The 19,835-nt window shown below is 46.2% G+C and overlaps 1 protein-coding gene across 1 annotated transcript in view; it reads left to right on the top strand.

Annotated features, from left to right (window-relative positions):
- PDILT (protein disulfide isomerase like, testis expressed) overlaps positions 1–19,835 on the top strand; it is a 30,929-nt gene extending 11,094 nt beyond the window's left edge. The window contains exons 3-11 of the mRNA XM_087417166.1: positions 4,704–4,837; positions 6,060–6,197; positions 9,094–9,204; positions 9,287–9,412; positions 12,205–12,402; positions 15,519–15,639; positions 17,853–18,031; positions 18,451–18,540; positions 19,545–19,835. Coding sequence (XP_087273292.1) covers positions 4,704–4,837; positions 6,060–6,197; positions 9,094–9,204; positions 9,287–9,412; positions 12,205–12,402; positions 15,519–15,639; positions 17,853–18,031; positions 18,451–18,540; positions 19,545–19,772 — 1,325 coding nt within the window. The 3' untranslated portion in view covers positions 19,773–19,835. The remainder of the gene's footprint in view (positions 1–4,703; positions 4,838–6,059; positions 6,198–9,093; positions 9,205–9,286; positions 9,413–12,204; positions 12,403–15,518; positions 15,640–17,852; positions 18,032–18,450; positions 18,541–19,544) is intronic.

The raw sequence follows: 19,835 nt of genomic DNA, 5'->3' as shown, positions 1-19,835 counted from the left end.
AAAAGCACCAACCTCAGGGCAGGTTACATAAAAGTCCTGGCAGTGCTGTGGCTCCCGTAGGCTTGTGGGATGGTGGCGTGTATAGGGGGGAAGAGAAGGGATGGGGAGAGAGGGCAGGAGCAGTGAGAGAAGACACAGAGACTGCTGCTTCCTCTGGATACTGAGTGACACCCTCAGCCATGGTGACCCACTGAGCCCAAGCAAGGAGCCCTTGGTGAGTGTTGGCTTTGAGGAGGGCTGCGAAGAAACGAGAAGCCCCAGGTTACTTTGGCAAAGTCCACATCTGTTCATGGAGTGGCTCAGGTTCTGCGATGCCCTCACCTCCTGAGGGACAGGTGAGACTTGACTTCACTTAAAGGAAACAAGGTGACAATGTGGCAACTTCCAGACTGTCTGAGCCCCCTTTGTGGTGGGAGCCAGTGCCTGGGACCTCCTCCACCATGGAGGAAGCTTCATTATCACCTCCTCCAAGAAGTCTCCCTGACTGCCCGGGTCGGGGTGCCTGTCCCTCTTCTGTGGTCCCACAGTACCTGTGTTTCCTCCATCAACACCCTCACCTCACAGAATTGTATCTGTTCCTCATTGTCTACCTGACTGAGAACACAACGAGGGCAAGGATTTCACTTCCTTTCCTGGGTCCTCCGAAGAGGCTGCCAGAACTGGTGGACACAGCCTGGCTTCAAATCCTCACTAAGCACCACTTGTACTCTGCGTACCCGTTCCAAGAGGAACTATCACTTCCTCTGGTTGAATTTCGGTCTCCTCATCTGTAACGTGAGGATGGTGAAAGCATCTACCTCCTAGGCTTACTGGGAAGATGAAATACGTTGGCAAGGCACAAGGCCTGGCACATATCTGAAGCATTCACTGTGTTCCAGGCAGTTCTAGTCCCTTCTCACATGTCACAACAACCCAATGTAGGAGGTGCTTTTACAGATGGGGAAACTGAGGCATGGAGCAGTGGAATAACTTCCTCAAGGCTCCCCAGCTGATAAGCAGTGGGATACATAAATGTTTTCTGTAAAGGGCCAGGTAGGATTTTAGGACTTATGGGCTAGACAATCTCTGTCGCAGCTACTGAACTCTGCTGGTGCAGTGTGAAAGCAGCCAGACAGAGACAAATGGGCATGGCGGTGTTCCAATAAAACTTTATTTATACAATCAAGTGACAGGCCAGATTTGGCCCACGAGCTGTAGTTGACTGACCCCTGTTCTCCAGTGTGCTGCACTCTAAGGAAATGGCATATGTGGTTATTATTATCATCAAACTATTAGTTTCCTGACGCTAGTCCAGTGCCTGGAACACTTAGGTTCTTAATGGTTTTCCAGTTTGAATGGGATGGACTTGCAAGGACCCACTGCAGGCAGGCGTGAGGTAAGGAGCCAGCCCATATTTCTGCTGGGCTCACCCATCCCCCTTCTTCCTCAGTATTACTGCCAACCAGGGAAAGAGACAGTGGGATGCCAAGACAGGAGGGAGAAAGGGCCTGGAATTTAGGACAAGCACTAGCTATGAGACCTTGAGTCAGCCTTCGAATTTCTCATTTCCTATACAGAGTGAATAGTGCCAGTTCAGTGGACTTGACAGGGCTTCCCTGAGCTGAGAGGGGCGACAGTGCTTTACTGGTCTCCTGCACTGTGACTTTTATGAAAATCTCCCTAGGTGGCAGGTGGGTCTAGTCCTTGTTGGTCAAAGCCCCAGTCCCCGTTCTCCTCTAATCTCCAAGGACTGATGGTGGGAGCCTTGACCTCGGCCATCTCCCTGGAGGGAGGGAGACTCAGGTTGCCTCTAGGTCCTCAGTTAACGATGCGTTCACAGCTTGTGCCTGGAAATATGCAGCAGAGCGACGGTCCCAGTTAATCATTGACATAGCGTTCACACTTCGGTTGTCACCATGTCCTCTGGCTCACAGCCAAGTGCCAGGGGAGGCACCTGCCCAAAGGGGCCGTGCCCAGTTTGCAGGCACTCAGGGACAAACTATATGCCAAGTTGAGAGCTGCCTCAGTCCCACGGGGTCCAGAGGGCCAAATGGAGCCCCTACATCCCAGAGGAGAGGGCCCAAGATCAAGTTCCTTCAAGCCGACTTATCTAATGATTCACTCACCTCATTCATTCATCCTATAATTACTTCTTGAGCACCTAGTATGAGCCAGGCACTATAGGAGCTGCTGAGCAAGTTAGCCAAAATCATAATCCAGAAAGAGAGACTCGATGGAGAAATTACAACAGGTCATAAAACAGAGAGCGATGGGAGGGGTGTTAAGAAAAGACCGGATCGAGAACTGAATAGGCAGGAGGAGACGCCCTTGAGAGCTGAGGAAAGGGCAGCCCAGAGGGAGGGACTGGCGGACGCCAGAGCCCGGTGTGCTGGAGGGTAAGGGTGTGGCTGGAGTGTGGACAGAGGGAGAGAGTGGTGTGAAGTGACAGCAGAGCGATGGTTCTGATGACCTGAAATTCTAACCTGTTTGGAGGGGTTTGTTCACCTTTTTTGATATTTACAGAATGTTTAAACCAATTCTTTTCAGGGCGCTTACAACATAATCTCTTCAGACAAAGCCTGTAAGAGAAACTTTGTTCCCGTGATAATGTGCCTGTTCCTTCCTTAAGGTTGGCATGGAACACCATGAAACTAGAAACTCAGCCTGGGGGCTGGAGTCTAGTTGGAGGGGGTGACTGCAGTTGGGTGGAGTGGTGTGATCTGAGGGTGGCATGAAGCCTCCCCGGCCCTCTCTGTCCCTTGAGGCCGCCTCATCCTCCTATGAAATTCTGTAGGCCTAACTCACTGTGGCTTTTAAAATGGATTCATCTGTACCTATTAAAGCTGAACACAGCATCCCCTATGACCAGAAATTCTACTCCTGGCATGTGCTCAACAGAAGTGGGTACAATGTGCCCCAGAGACATGCACGAGAATTAATTCTTAATAGCCCCAAACTGGAAACAACCCATATGCCTATCAGCAGAAAATGGATAAATAAATTGTGGAATGTTCGCACAATGGGATGTTACACAGCAGTGGGAAGGAATCTACAAGTACACACAACAACACGGATGACTCTCACAAACATAACAAAGCCAGACCCCAAAACACACACTGTATGATTACATTTATACGAAGTTCAAGAGCAGGCCGACAAATGCATACTGTGGGAAGTCAGGACATCCGTTACCCCTAGGTGGGGCTGGGCTGGGCTGGGCTGGGAGGGGGCACAACCAGGACTGCTGAGGGACTGGTAGTGTTCCATTTCTGATCTGGGTGGTAGTGTTCATTGTGAACACGTCAACACTCTGATGTGCTCATTTTGTGAAAATTCATCAAACTATACATTTTAATCTGTGCACCTTCCTGTACGTAAGTGTACTTCATTATACGTTTTTAAAATGGCCTAATGTTCTTAGGAAATGTAAGCAAAGACACTGAAAATAGAGTCCTTCCCAGTTGACTTACCAACTCAGTGTGCATTCACCAAGCCCCATGCAGAAATTTGTCCTGCTCCAGGGCCTTTGCACAGGCTGTTTGCTCTGCCTAGAAGCCTTTCCCCTCTCCTTATTGCCTCCTGATTAACTGCTATGCATCCTCCAGTTTTCAACAGATAAGTGATTTCCTCCAAGAAGCCCTCCTTGACTTCACAGTCTAGGTCATGTATCTTTACTACAGGCTCATAGAACATTGCTTTTGAATACTTCCTTTGGGTGTAATTATACACTTGTTTGTGTAATTATTTGATGATTTTCCTCCTTAACAGAATGAGAGCTGCAAAACAGTGGCACAGCACTTGATGACATAATAGGCACTCAGTGCATATTTGTCAAATGAATGAAGGAGCGAAGGAACAAATGAATTAGTGAAGGAATAAAGGCCTGTATGTGTAGTCCAAAGCTACTCACAACACACATTGCTTTATCACATAAACTCATTCTAAATGTTCCATTCTATTCTATAGCAGGCTTTAAATATAAAATAATGCTTTACATTACCTGCCATCATGTGAAATTTATCATCCTAGCAAACACAGTCCATCTGCAGCCTTATGGACACTGTGGCACACCACTATGCCTCCCCAGACATGCTATATGTGTCCCAATTTCAGAAGCTAAGATTTTTGTGTGCTTGGCACCTCCCACATGATAGCTGAGAAACGGAAGTTGGGATCCATGACCTTAGCAGAGATTTGTGTCTCAGCTGAGGAACAGGAGGCACAGGGAGACAATGGAATTTTCCCAAGGTCACAGAGCCAGCTAGCTTTTAATTTACATTTTATTTATACATTTTTTAAATAAATCCATCTTCCTGTCACGTTGGAGAGTAGATAAGAAAAGAAGGCTGGGCATGCTTCCTCCTGGGTTTGACTCCCAGGTTTGCTAGTGGGGTGGCCACTGGCAAGTTGAACCTCAATATCCTCATCTGCAAAATGAGGAGAGTAAGATTACCCCATGGAGTTGTTGTGGGGATGGGATACATGCGAAAATCTCAGCACGCTGCCTTGTCCTCGCAAGGCACTCAGTGAAGTCTAGCTGCTGCTGTTAATGTTCCTGACGTGGAGCTTGGGGTGGGGGAGGGGGGAGTGGAAGAACTGACCTTGGCCTTCAAGGGGTGGGAGCCCAAGACAAGATGCTCCCACTCAAGAAACTTGGGGAAGACAGGCCTTGCTCCAGCTCAAGAGGAAACTTCCATGGGACCCCTTTAACTGTCTCTCTCCAGGAGTGGTTGAATCTGCTGCCTTGGTCGTTTGGTTGAGAAGACAAATTAGCCAGAAAGCATTTTTGTTCACGGACACCCAGCAGGTGCTAGAGTTTGTGAAATCCAGGCCCTTGGTCATCATCGGCTTCTTCCAGGTACTGGATTCAAGAGGTGTGAGGTGGCTTTGTGACTGGTGAGAGCCCTGTGTCTGGGAAGGGGGTGGAGGGGGAAGAGGTCTTCACTTGGGTTAATTGCATGCCCCTTCTTCCTTTTCCGATGAGCTGGTTTTCTGGGGGAACTGCAGGGTTAAAATGAATAAAGAAAAAATGAGAGCTGAAGTGGTAGGAGAAGCTAACCAGAAGGTAGAGAGGAATGGAGAGAGAGGAGAGGAGGTTAACATATTTATTGAATTGGTTTTGATAGTATAACTGATCTTTTTGGGGGTCTGTTTAGAACATCACTGGATAACAAATTGCAAATTGTTTTTCCTTTTGGAGAATGAGTTTCTTGTATGTCTTAACCCATTTTCTGTAACTTGGATGACTCCACCCCTTCTCCCAGGCAGTCAGAACTTTGGTGTTATATTTATACTTGGGGAGAGTACGCGCCTCTTTCTCTGCCATCCCACTTTTTGACAGTATTTTTGCCCCAATTTTCTTTTAAGCTAAAAAATGAAGGCTGAGGGCCGGCCCCGTGGCTTAGCAGTTAAGTGCGCGCGCTCCGCTACTGGCGGCCCAGGTTCGGTCCCGGGCGTGCACCGACGCATTGCTTCTCCGGCCATGCTGAGGCCACGTCCCACATACAGCAACTAGAAGGATGTGCAGCTATGACATACAACTATCTACTGGGGCTTTGGGGGGGAAAAAAAAGGAGGAGGATTTGCAATAGATATTAGCTCAGAGCCGGTCTTCCTCAGCAAAAAGAGGAGGATTAGCATGGATGTTAGCTCAGGGCTGATCTTCCTCACACACACACAAAAGGAATTAAGGCTGAAACCACACCCATATCTTGATACCAAGTTCGTATTTGGTACCAAATGTGGTCAAATCAATTGCCTCTTCTGAAAGCAATAATGGAATAAATGTTAAAAAGTCTCAACCCCTGTGTTAGAACAGCCTTCACTGTTCTAGTCAGAAAAGGTCAAGTTGATCAATTCTCTCCATCCTTCTCTGTGGATTTGCCTATTTTGGCCTCAGTCATAGCCAGAGAAGCAATCTGGGTATAAAACATCCATGAAAGGGGATTTAGATGACCCAGCAACACGCCAGAACTTGGAAAGGGGAGGAGATGAATTGGTCACCATCTCTACCTTGCCCTTAAATAAGCCGGGCATTCTGCTTTCTAGCAAAGCCTTACCATACGCCCTTCCCCAAACAGGATTTAGAGGAAGAAGTAGCAGAGTTGTTCTACGATGTGATCAAAGACTTCCCAGAGCTCACATTTGGAGTGATACCAATTACCAATGCCGTAGGGCGTTTCCACGTCACCCTGGACAGTGTTCTGGTGTTCAAACAGGTACGACTTTGATCCTATTGCTAGTGAGGGGTCTCTGGTTGAAAACAGTGGACTATGCATGTCTGTAAGGGCTTTGGGTACCAATTCTGGTTCTGCCACTTGTGAGCTAAGTGGTTTCTGCAAAATCACAGTCTCCCAGTGTTTCTCTGGCCTTTCTAACCATTCTCCATTGTAAGCTCATCCTCCTTTCCTTAACCAGTAAATGTCATTCATTAAGGCTCAGTCCTCTGCCCTGTGTTTTCTTCTGCTCCATGCTCTCCCTCCACACCCTCCATCAGCAATTATCATCCATACACCCGTGACTTACAAATCTCTATCTCCAGCCAGACTTCTCTAATCTCCAGATCTTTATATCCATCACCAGATGTCTCAACATGGCCAAGGCTAAAGTCATAATCTCCCCTCCACATCCTTTTCCAGCATTCTCTCTCAGCGAATGGTGCCACCATCTCTCCCATCTCTGAGCAAAGCCAGAACACCCAGGCATCATTCTAACACTTCCCTCTTCTCCACCCCTCATAACCAATCCATCATCCCAATCCTACTGATTTTAAATCCAAAATACCCCTTGAATCTATCCATTTCTCTCTACTGCTACCATCCTAGATCAAGTGACCGTCATCTCCCACAGCCTAATGCAGCATCCACCCTAATGCAACATGCCACATTCTCTCTCGTCCTCTAAAGAGCAATCTTTCCTCCTTCCCACTGAAAGCCTTTAATGGCTTCCTATTACTCTTAGGATAAAGACTCAAGTCCCTAAAGAGGCTCACAAGGCCTTCCACAGTCTAGCCTCTATTACACACCTTCCTCCTCTCCCTCTCTGGGATCTAGATCTGACCTGTCCAATACGGCAGCTGCTAGTTACACGTGACCGTTTACACTAAATTAATTAAATTAAAATTTTAATTCCTCAATCAAACGAGCTACACGTGGATAGTGGCCACTGTATTGGACAGCATAGATTTACAGAGCATTTCCATATTCACAGATCGTTCTATTGAGCAGTGTTAGTCGAGATACTGTGGTCTGGGTCCTGGAACATGCCTTACTCCCTCGTGACACAAAGCCAAATCCTTACAATAACCACATTACTGATAGATATGGCTCAGAGAGCTTAGGTTACTTGCCCAAGGCGACAGAGGAGGTAGGTAGAGTGATATCCAGATCTGCTTGACTTTAGGAGAAGACTGTGAGCCACTGCATTTTTGCTTGGGCCCATGGAAATCACTGACAGGTTTTCAGTTGGAGAATAACCTGATTTGTGTTTTCAAATGGGACAACGTGGAATCCAGGAATAGATCCAAATACATTTGGAAATTTAGTATAGGATAAAGATGATATTTTAGATCAGTAGGAAATTTTGTGTTATTCAATGACTAGTGTTGAAAGAATTGGCTAGCCATTTGAAAAAAATCTAAAGCTAAATCTATATATCACTCCTTCCATCAAATTAAATTCCAGATTGCTCCCCAATTTAAAAATATAACAATGAAACCATGGAAAAACTAGAAGATACTGTGGGAGAGTTTGCTTTCTAAACTTAGAGCGGGAAAGCCCCTTTGTAAAGCATGACAGAAACTCTAGAAACTATGAAAAGAAATACTGATAAATTTGGACCACACAAAATTTTAAAAGCTCTGCAGAATAAATCCCATCACAAAAGCAAAAGCCAAACAGCAGACTTGGACCGGGCATTTGGGAGAGAGTTGGTCTATTTTAATGGTTAAGAGCATGAGCATTAGATCAGACTGTCTCGGTTGGAATCTTGGCTCCACCTCCTACGAGCTTAGCAACTTTGGGAAAGTCACTTCACTTCTCTGTGCCTCAATTTCCTCAGCTGTAAAATGGGGAAATAATAGTACAGAGCTCAAGGAGATGTTATGAGGATTAAATGAGTTCATGCATATAACATGTTTAGAGCTGGGGCTGGTTCAACATGAGCTCTCAATAAGTCAAATGCATATTATTAGACTATTGTTATGACCAGAAAAGAGTATGGACTCTATCCATAGGACATTGGGGGCTATGAAGTGTTTAAGCCAGAGAAAGACATGATCAGATTTGTGTTCTAACATCATCACTCTGGCTGAAGTGTGGGGGCTTGAGTGGAGAGAATCAAGGGGAGAAGCTGGAAGACCATTAGGAGACTTTTGCAGGAGTCCAGGGAAGAGGTTTGGACTACAGGACGGGATTGATGGAGATGAAGAGAAGGAATGGAGTATAAAGAAAGTGGCAGACAGCTGCTTCTTTCTCCCTCCCTCAAAACTTTGACCTTGGGCTACAGAGAATTATGTCATTTAGTCCTCAGGTCTTTCTGAGAACCAGCCACCAAGTAGGATTAGACATGCAAGGATTTATCAGGGAAAATGCCTGTGAAGGAAAACAGAGAGGATGCTGAGGGAGACTCAGAGAGCCCTCACGCCATGATGTAGGTCTGACCCTTTGGAAGGAAGGAAGGTTGGGTGAAAGAGTCCAGTGGAGTTGTTAGAAAGTCCATCAAAGTCATCCATCAGAGAAGTCTTACAGCTCCCAGAAGTGGGCTTGCCTTAGCATCCCTGACACATTCAGTTATTTGTTAGGAGCAGTGTGTGAGAAACTGCTCAGCATCAGCATGCATACGTTGATGGATTTCAGAGCAAGGCAGCTGCAGCTGTCAGTCAATTACACTCCCTGTCTTTGTAGACAGGAGACCTTCATGGCGACCACATTCCCATATTCCACCCACAGGCTAATCTGCCCAGCCACCCATAATTATTAAGTACCTAGATTATGGATTACACTTGTCACCATGGTGTGTTCCTTTTATCCAAGAGGAAAATTGTGCTATTTATATTTATTAAGTGCCTACATCACAGAGGCGACCGCCTCCAATGTTTTTCTTCTTTTGTCCAAGGGAAAAATTGTGAACCGCCAGGAGCTTATTTATGACACTACTAACAAACAAGTCCTCAATCAAGTCATAAAACAGCACCTCACGGATTTTGTTATAGAATTCAACACTGAGGTCAGTGAGCAAAGGTTCCCGGGGAGAAGGGGAGCTGGGGCAGCTGTGTGCATGGAATGACCGCTTTTCCTTGCAATTTCAGAATAAGGATCTGATTTATGATTTGAACATCCTGAATCATATGCTGCTCTTCGTCTCCAAAAGCTCCAAGTCATTTGGTACAATAATGCAGCATTACAAGTTGGCACTGAAGGAATTCCAAAACAAGGTTTGTGGAAGATGCCGTGGTCTTCGGGGCTCGTAGATGGGGATCCAAACGTGTAGAACCTGATGCCGCTCACCTGCCCTGCTGACTATAAATTGAGCCAGGAAGGATTTGCATTTGCATACCCATTTCCTGATTTCAATATAGATGCTGTATGTTATCCACCATTTAATTTTAAACCAGCCTCCTCCCTTCTTCCTGTCCAGTGTCTCTTCCTTTCTTGCCGAACCCATGCTCTTTCTTATTCCACCCCTCTCACGTCTACTGTGCGAACATGACGGCTGCTTTTCTCATGGACTGAGCGTGGGTGACCGCATTGTGGGTCGCATTTGGCCTGAAGGTGAGGAGGACGAAAGACCAGTCCTGCTTGAGGTCAGGGAGTATGAAAAGCCTGAGGGGTGACACAGCACAGATGGTCTGAAAAGTAATTGCTGAGAGTCTGGGCTTTAGCATCGCACAGACCTGGGTTCAAATTCTCCTCCTCTTACAAGAGGTTTTGTCTTAGGTGAGTTTCTTAACCTCTCAGTCTCAGTCGCCTCATGCGTAAAACGGAGAGTTGTGGTAAGAATTGGAGGTGCTATATGTAAAGCAATGAGCAAATGTATAATAAACAGTGCTTCTTATTGCTACCATTACCATCATTAGAAACAGATCTGTTTTTCCTAAGCGCTATACCCAAATTTATGTAGTTATCACCACTTGGGCTATGGGGGCTGTTTACTTCATTCTTCTCTTTATTCTTATAAGTAGTACAGTAATGGCAGATTTTTTTCTTTTGAAGAAAATCATTCTAAAAATCAAATGAAACAATTAACAATGTTGAAACCTGGGGCCGACCCGGTGGCATAGTGGTTAAGTTCACATGCTCTGCTTCGGTGCCCAGGGTTCACAGGTTTGGATCCCGAGTGCAGACTTATATGCACTGCTCATCAAGCCATGCTGTGGCAGGCATCCCACATATAGAATAGAGGAAGATTGGCAACAGATGTTAGCTCAGGACTAATCTTCCTTACTAAAAAGAAAAAAAAAAGTTGAAACCCAGAATAAGCACAGAGTAAAGCCACTAGAGCATCAACATATTTAATGTCCACGCTATATCCCACCACATTGTTCTCCAGGAAGGTTGCTCCAATTACAGAAATAATTCCAGTGAATGTATTTCCTGGTTTAGTCCATTTTAAACTTTAATATTCTTGATGTAATTAAAGTGATCACAATCTGACTGCTTTCCCTCTATTTCTCCTGTTATAACACTCAATATTCAGCCATATTTCCTTCTTGATTATTTTTTTTATTTAACTCTTTAATCTAGGTGGAATTTATTTTGGCATATACTCTGACATGAGGTTCTAAATTGCCTTTACCCCCCACTAGCAAGCTTCCCAAATGCCATTTATTGATCGGGATCCATTTTAGAGCCAAAGATAAAGAGTTGGATGAATATTATTCCAACAGGCCATAGCCCCCATGTCTTATCTTGTTCACTTCCAACCAATATTTGTTGAAAGTATACAAGACTGGTTTTCATAGGTCTGCTCTGTTTTTCATAGTCTCCTCATCCCCTAGAAGAGCGTCTGGCACACAGTAGGGCCGTTCATATTTTGATCGGTGAGTGACCTGAGAGTGTCTGATGCCAAGTGCCTGCTGCAGCCTCTAACTGGTCTCCTTGCTTCCACTCTTGTTTCTTCTCTGCAACCAGAATCATCTTTTAAAAATTATCATGTCACTCTCCAGCTTCCTTTCTTCAGTGGCCTCCCATCTCGTTCAGACAAAACCCAAGCTCCATGCTGGAGCTCTGACTTCATCTCTGACTTTGTCTCCCATGACTCTCTCCCTCATGGTGCTAAAGCCACATTGGCCTTTCCTTTCTATTCTAGAACCCTCTAAGATCCCCCCTCAACACCCCCTAGGCCCTAGCATTGACAATTTCCACTGCCCGAATCAATGTTCCCCTGACTTGTTACTCATCACCCAGGTCCCAGCTAAAGTGTCACCACCTCAGATACTCCTCCTGAACTTCCCACCTAATACTGAGCCCCTAGCTCACCCCATCTGTGCAGTCACTCTATCACAGTGCCCTGTTTTATGGTCTAGTTGGCACTCACTGCTATCTGAATTTATTAATTTGTTTACGCATTTTGTCTGTCTTCTCCACTAGAACATAAGCTTCATAAGGGCACAGATTTTGTCCGCCTTGGACAGCATGCTTACCAAAATGCCTAGTAGGCACTCCATGAATGTCTGTTGAATGAATGAGTGAATGAAGTCATGAATTTCCTTGATAGAAGAATAATTTAGAATAATAATGTGTTGACATGTATTGAACATTTTCTACCTCCCAGTCACTGAGCTAAGCTTTTGCATGCGTTGTCCTGTTTAATTCTTAGCAACCCTATTACATGGGTACTATTATAATCACCACTTTATAGATAAGGAAACTGAGGCACAGAGAGGGGGAGTTACTGTTTTGCTCAAGGAACTGGGATGAAACCTCAGGACCTCCTGACTTGCTACGGTTGTGTGGCTGGTGCCCTGCACAAGGATGGTGACACCAGGCTGATGGCTGATGCCCCTCTGTGCACTGGGGTGCAGGACTGCATCTGCCTGATGGAAGGGAGCCTTTGTCAAGTCTTTCACAGGCATCCCACAGACCCTGCTACTTGCATTCCCTTAGTGCCCTCCCACAACTTCCCAATGCTTTCTCTCCTTGGTAAGGGATTCCTTACCCAATTTCAATTCCTTACCTTTTCATGGCCTGGAATCCAGAGAGACACAGGTTTCACTTGATTTGGCAGATCCTTTTCATCCTTGTGGACGCAGATGAACCCAGAAACAGACATGTCTTCAAACACTTCCGGATCACAGAGGTCAACATTCCATCTGTCCAGATCCTAAACTTAAGCTCTGATGCAAGGTACAAAATGCCTTCTGAGGAGATAACCTACGAAAACCTCAAGAAATTCGGCCGCAGCTTTCTGAATAAAATTGCCAAGGTAAGTTTGTTCTTAGACAAAGTTCATCCAGAACCTGAAAATCACCCCTCTTTGGTAATTCTGCTGGCGTTAGTCATCTGAATTGGGAGGCAGGATAAAGGTCAACCTCACGGTTCAATGTGGGGAAATACTTCCATCCCCCCACCTCAAATCTATTCAACTTTTGACCTGTCTTGACTCTAGAATTCCACCATAATTCTTTATTCTTAAAGTAAAGGCATTTCCTCTGCAGCAATTTCCAACTGAAATGCAGGTGCTCCCAGGGCTAACATCCTCTGAAAGGAGGCTCTTACTCTCCTTTCAAACTCTAATGTGAAAGATTTACTTGGCCCAAGGGGAGATGCTTGCTTTGGGGGAGAAGATGGAGTGGAATGGATTCAGCAATCAGGATTTAACCTCACAGGCTTTAGGGACATTTTGTTTGAGGGGTTAGAAGGGAGCCTGTTTTGCTAAAAGGGAGAAGAGGCTGCAAAAGGATGGCTACGTAACACATCACCTGCTGTTTATTGAGCACTTACTGTATCCCCAACACCCTGCCTCACTTGGGTGACCAGATTTCTTATTTTCTAAATGGGGACACTTTTGAGAGTAATGGGGAATTCTTTAAAAGTATTGCTGGAACACCAGGAATAAATTGGGACTCTCCGGACAAACCAGAATGTATGGTCACCTTACCTCTGAGGGCTCTCATTACCGTCCGTCTGCTCCCCCACAGCCACTGCTTCCCCTGCAGCCTTCTCGACTGAAAGCTGTTGTTTCTCTTATGCACATCATCACAGGCCAAGTGGTGAGGTTGGTGTCCTCCACGCTGCTTCCAAACCGTTTGTCCTCCTCCTGCCTTCAACAACTCCAGATCCTCCGGAGCCCCTGCCTTTGGAGTTTAGACCGCCTGATCCCACCCCCTGTTGCTGTCCTCTGATCACCTCCCTTTTACCCCCTCAGGACTTAAGCTGCTCACTTGCCCTTCATCCCTACTCTGCCATCATTTCCATCTTTCTGTCATTTGGATATTGACATTGGGAATGTCAATATCCAAAATCCTGGTCTTTTCTCCCACAATTGGTGTGTCCATGCCATCTCAGTCACTCGCTCTCACGGCCACACTCCAGAGATGGCAGCCCCTCTGAAAGCCTGGTTGCAAGCTTCCCATCATCTTAAGATCCCTTCTCTAGTACCCACACTGCTACAATTCCTTACTACTTTCATGACCTCCAACCTCCTGATCTCATTTCACAATCTCGTTAGTGCCCTTCTTCATGAACTTGGATTCCATGGTTCATCACTCCGATCATGATCCCCTTAGCTCCTTTATCCGCTCCACCTTCTACCTCCTCTACACCCTGTAGTATTTACCAGGCAAAATCACAACCCCAGTTGAACTCACGTACCTTCCCTACTGTTTCCAGGCCTATCCTGGAGAAAAAAAACTTCACCGTGAGGCAGGCTGGCTTCACGGAATCACAAACCAAACTATGGGCTCTTAGAAATGTCCTAATATCTCTATGTAAGTTTCTCTTAGTGTGTTCATTCTCTTAATCTCTGAATCTATATCTCTTCATACGCCATTCCTACTTTCGATCTCAGCTGAGTACTTGACCCATGTATCATTAAGAAAATAGAAGGTTCAGACAGGGGCCCCCTCACTTTCCATAACCACATCTACAAACCTACTTGGAGCTCTACCCATCCTCTCTCTCTTCCCTCCAGTTATACCTCAGAAGGTGTCTGTCTCCCTCTCCAGGGCCAACAGGTCCTCTTGTGCTCTTGAAATGAAGATGAGCATCCTTCACATGAGCAATGAGATCTGCCTGATCTGATTCCTAATTCTCCATCATGTTCACCATTTCCCATCACCCATGTCCAACCCCGACTCCCCTTTATGCTCTCTTGGAAAGAATCTTCAGGTCATTTCCAGAGGCTGGGGTGGGAATGAGGGAGGGCAATGTGAGAGATAAGGCTGGTGAGCTGAGCAGACCCGACAGCAAGGACTTGTACACATATTAAGGATGTGGTATCCTAAAAGCAACTGGAAGCTTCATTTGCATGGGGAAAGCAGAACCCTGCTTGTAGGAGAATAAAGTTATGGAGAGGATTAGGAGGAGATGCAGAGAGAACACTAGGAGGCTAGTACAGTGATCTAGATGAGAGAGGAAGGCTTCCTGGACTGGGGTAGTAGCAGTGCAGGGAAAAGACATATTCAGGAAGCAATGGCTGTAGAGAAAAATATAGGTTCTGAAATTGATACCACTTCCTTCAAAGAGAAGCAAGAGCTTGGTTCATTCATTCACTCATTCACAAAATATTTATTGAGGTCCTACTATGTACCAGGCAGTGGATACTCAGTGACGAGAGAAGAAAAGTCCCTTGTGACATTCTGTCTAGTGTGGTAGAGACACATTAATCAAATAACCAGAAAAACAAATATAAATGATAAACTTGAATAAGTGATACAAGGACAAGTACCAAGTGTTACAAGAAGATAGGGGAGCAGGATCTGACCTAGTCTGGGTGAGAGTCAGGGAAGTCCTCCCTTGAGGTCATTCTGAAGGATAAATCTGAGTTAACCAGATGGAGAAGGGAATGTAGGAATGAAGAGGGGGATGGGCCTCAAGCAAAGGCCTGAGGTGGGAGGAAGGCTGGCCCTTTGGGGTATAGAAGACCAGTATGGCTGAAGAAAGCAAGGGAATGGTGATGAGCTTGGAGAGATTGGCAGGAACCAAAGTGTGATAAGGATTTTCTAGGTCATGTAAATTATCTTGGTTTTCATGCTCAGAGTAACTGGGGACAGCTAATTTTTTGCAGGGGGAACAAACTAGGTAAGATGTTAAAGACGTGACCCCACTCTCATCTAAGAATTCCCAGAATCGTGTATTTGAGATGCTAGAGTCCATCCCAGTTTGGAGCCCTGCCTCCTCCTCAGCCCTCTGATCCCAACTGGCCCTGGACAATTCAGGCTTGACATCAAGCTCATGATCTGTCTCAGCATTTCAAGCTCCTTCCCAAGTCTCTTCCTGTAAGAACAAGAGAAGACTTGCCATTGTTTCCAGTCAGGGCTGGGAGACCCAACTGCCAACTTCTTTCCGGAGACTCTTAGACCTTTCAAATTTGCTTCCTAGAAACATCAATCCAGTGAAGAGATTCCAAAATATTGGGACCAGGGGCCGGTTAAGCAGCTCGTTGGGAAGAACTTCAACATCATTGTCTTTGACAAGGAAAGGGACGTATTTGTGATGTTCTGTAAGTACTTCCACAGAGGCCACGGAAGGCAGTGGCCCTGACTTTACAAGGTGGCTCCTGAATTCTTGGGCACCAAAATATCCAATATCTATCAAAGCACCATGCCACAAATGGTCTTCAGACATCCAAAGAGTTTGGATCAAGATCCTTAATCAGCTACAATGCAACTCTCCTCAAAAATCGAATTCTTGGAACGTGTAGAACACCATGCACATAATCCAGGCCTGTGGCTATTTATAAAATAATAATGTTGATGGTCAACATTGATTGAACACCATGGTACACCAGGCCTTGTGCTGAGCCATTCTATACATTATCTCACTTAATCCTCACAACATAGTTTTGAAAGTAGCTACTATTATTGCTCCCACTTTACAGATGACTAAATAGAGTCCCAGGGAGGTGAAGAAACTTTTCCAAAGTCAGGCAGCTAGTAAGTGCTGGAACTGGGATTGAAACCTAAGCACCTGACCCCAGGGCCTCTGCTGGTAACTGCTGTACCGAATCCCCCTGCTTCTGGCTTTATGTGACTTACCAAATGGCCTGTATTTAACCTACCGGAGTTTGTGTGGCCAAACTGGGGACCCAAATCATGCATGTAAAGGACTTAGCACGGTGTCTGGCATATCGTAAGCACTTGACAAGAGACAGCTATTGTTGCTATTATTATTCCCATTGTTGTAATTATTTCCCGTGCTCACCTAAGGACTCTGGCCCTTTCTCCACTGTTTCTTATTTGCATGTGAGAGCCAAAGCCAGGGACCTTGTCTCCCACCCTGAGACACAGAGAAGGGTGACAAGGAAGTTACCTCAGGCATCTCTTTTATTTAACAGACATGGTTACCACTTACTGAGCACATTCCATGAGCCAGACATGAGTTTGCTGTTGACACGCCCGCTGTCATCGCCTCCTCAAAACAAGCCTCTTAGGAAGGTGCAGTGGATCTCCCCACGATACAGATGAGGGAACCCAGCCTTAGAGAGGTTAACTACCTTCCCCAGGTCAGTCAGTCAGTAAGCTGCAAGGCAAGAAGTTCAGTTCGAGCTCTGATCCCATCCTTTCCTGGATGGTGAAACAAGGGCTGCATTGCATCATGCAGGCCTTGTAAAATCCCACTGAGATGCACTCTTATCCACAGGGCGAGGTGCTTAAGGTCTGCGTGGCTGAATAACCATGATCTGCTGCCTTTAAATGAGAGGCTGGGGCAGCCTTCCTGTACTTACCTGACACCCGGAGCTACGAGAGTGCCCATTTGGCTCTGGAAAAGGCAAAAGCAGCCTCATTTTCTTGGAAGCAGGGCTGTCAGATTGGCCCCCTGGGACTGCAGCCATTATGCCCCCTCCTGCTGCAACCCAGGGCCCATCCGGCTCCAGGGAGCTGCGGGGGCTCTGCTGGGAGAGCAGGGGGTCCTGGAGGCACTGGGTTTGTAGATGGAGGGGTGATCATCCAGACGTGGAGTGTCTGGAGCTGCTGAGGCCACTCCTCCCACACAGCCAGAAATGTCAATGGAACGATGAGCAGGCAAGGTTCAATTTCCCTTCCATGTTGGAGCTGGTCCCTGATTTCTCTCCAGAGGGCTAGGTGCCTGGGCCAGAATCAAAGCTCAAAGAACTGTCCACAAGGAAGTCCAGTGTCCCCTTTCTGGGGGTAGTGGTACTTGTCACAACCTCCTGTTCACTTCACAGGCAGATTCTCCTCCACCAGATTGACAGGCAGTGTGGTATGATGGTCACAAGTCAAAGCAACCTGTCTTCAAACCCCACTTCCTCTGCTTAACTCACTGGGTGACCTTGGGCTACAAGTTTACCCTCCACTGGAAAACCTGTGCTGTCACACACAGACACACACACACGCTTTCTGGCAGAGCATGAGGAAGCATTTAGCGTAAATATTTTTCTTGGTTTTCTTCTTCAACTGGAGTGGAAAGCTACGTTAAAGGCAAAACAAAGAATAGGAGAAAACATCCCAACATGCTACAAGTGTTAGTGTCTGGGCAAAAAGAGAGAGGGTTGATTTTTTTCTAATTTATTTAATAACGATCAGGTACCATGTTTGAAATGTAAAATAACCTAATATACTATTAAAAGAAAGGAGGAGTCCAATTTGCAAAGCAGCAGAAGCACTAGTAGAACCCAGTGATGATGTTTATGGGGAGTGCTGGCTTTCAGAGTCCTTATTACTGTGAGCATGAGCAATGGCCCTTCTCTTCCAGATGCGCCCTGGTCTGAGAAGTGCAGGGCGCTGTTCCCAGTGCTGGAGGAGTTGGGCAGAAAGTATCAAAACCACTCCACAGTCACCATCGCCAAGATCGACATCACAGCAAACGACATTCAGCTGATGAACCTGGACCGGTACCCCTTCTTCAGGCTCTTCCCCACTGACTCTCAACAAGTGAGGGGCTCTTGGGACTCACATAACTGGAAATGTTGTTGCATTATTAGCACAGACTCGATTTCTCCCTGTTTCCAGCTCTGCCTTCTACCAAATCAGCTTCATTCTCAACTCCAGCTCCTATTTCCCTCTCAAGTTCAAGTTAAAGAGTGTCTTCCATTAGCTTCCACAAAAGTCTCAAGACTCAAAGTGGGTCCAGCTTAGGTCAGTTGCCCATCCCTGACCCAGTCATCGTGGATGGAGGAATTTTTATTATCCTTCTCTTAGATAATAAATGGTAATGGAGGCTCAGAGAGGTTAAGGAACCTGCTCACTGTACTCAGCTTGTTAGGAATGTGACTCTGGGTTTACCTGAAGCAATCCCTGAGTATTCTGCAGGAGGAGGCTACCGTTTTGACCCTGTTCTGTTTTCTTCCTAGGCTGTACCATATAAGGGAGAACATACCATGAAGGGCTTTTCAGACTTCCTGGAAAGCCAAATCAAGACCAGGATTGAGGATGAAGATGAGGTAAGGCAAAACAGCAGTACCCTGGGTTATTCTGTCCCACACAAAGTCATCAAGACCTCAATGGACTAGGAAAGAGTGTGCCAAGAGTTCCATATTCTTGTGCACTCTGAGATACTTGAAGATGGTTGAACAACCGACCAGTTTGGAAGATTTTATTTCAAAGGCACTTACTCCAAGGAAGCAGAAATGGCAGATGTTAGAAACACTGGGAGGGGCAAAGGCTCTGAGGTCTCACACAGCTCCGAAGGCTGCTTCCCTGGGTCCACTGTTCCTGAGTTGGTAACCAGATGTCTTGCTGGAATCCTACCCTGTGGCGTTATTCTCCTGATGGACGGGATGACAATCCCCATTCTCTCCTAGTCCTGTTCATGCTTCAGTGAGGCCATCTGCTGGAAGATGCCATCTGTGTTCTAGGACCCTTCAGTTGCCAATGTCAGAAACACTACTCTTGGGCTTAGGCAACAATGGGCATTTATCCTACATAACTGGTAGAACATCAGGCATGGGTGGCTTCAGAAGCTCAAGCTCATTTTCTATCTCCCTATCTCTGTTTTCCTCTACGTTGGCTTCATTCCCAAGCAGTCATTTACACATGGAGAGTCAAAGATTGCCCCACAGCTCTAAACTAATATCCTCCCAGCTTAGAAAGAAAGCACCTACTTCTGAGTAGTCCCAGCAAATGTTCTGGGCAGATATCTCATTAGCAAGGCCTGGGTCACATGCCCAGCCCCAGAGCTAGGCGTGGGGGCAGCCACATCTGTGGACTTGAGTGAAGGAAGGGTGGTTCCCCAAAGGTCCTGTTATTGGAGGGTCAAAATCACAGTTGAGAATGTCCCCACCCAAGCCAAATGAACCTTTGCATCTAAGAGGATCACCCAGGCGCCTCTCTCTGGGCCCTTCCAGAAAAAGTGACCTTGGCAATTACAATCAAAATTATCACATATTTCTTGTCTCTTTCTTTATCCTCCTTCTTCCCTTCCCCGCTTCCTTCTTGTCTTGAATAGCTGTTGTTTGTTGAACAAACTGAAGTGATAGAAGAGGAAGTATTAGCTGAGGAAGAAGAGGTACGTTTCATGGAGAAAGAGTCACCTGAGCAGAAGTTGCCTGAGCTGGAGAATGGGACCAAGCTGGAACAGCCAGCTGGGCAGAAGGAAACAGCTGAGGAGAAGGTGGCTAAGCCAAAAGGACCTCTAAGACAAGAGAAGAAACCAAGAGTCAAGGAAGAACTGTAGCTTCTCCAAAGCTGGGAGGGAAGGTGCCCATTTTCCAGGTCCTGGCATCATTTACTGAGTGGA

This window comes from Ceratotherium simum, chromosome 26 (genome assembly GCF_057802395.1).
Source record: "Ceratotherium simum simum isolate JZ-2026a chromosome 26, ASM5780239v1, whole genome shotgun sequence".
Classification (NCBI taxonomy): domain Eukaryota; kingdom Metazoa; phylum Chordata; class Mammalia; order Perissodactyla; family Rhinocerotidae; genus Ceratotherium; species Ceratotherium simum.
The sequence above is the reverse complement of the archived record's forward strand: the minus strand, read 5'-3'. Positions and strand labels throughout refer to the sequence as shown.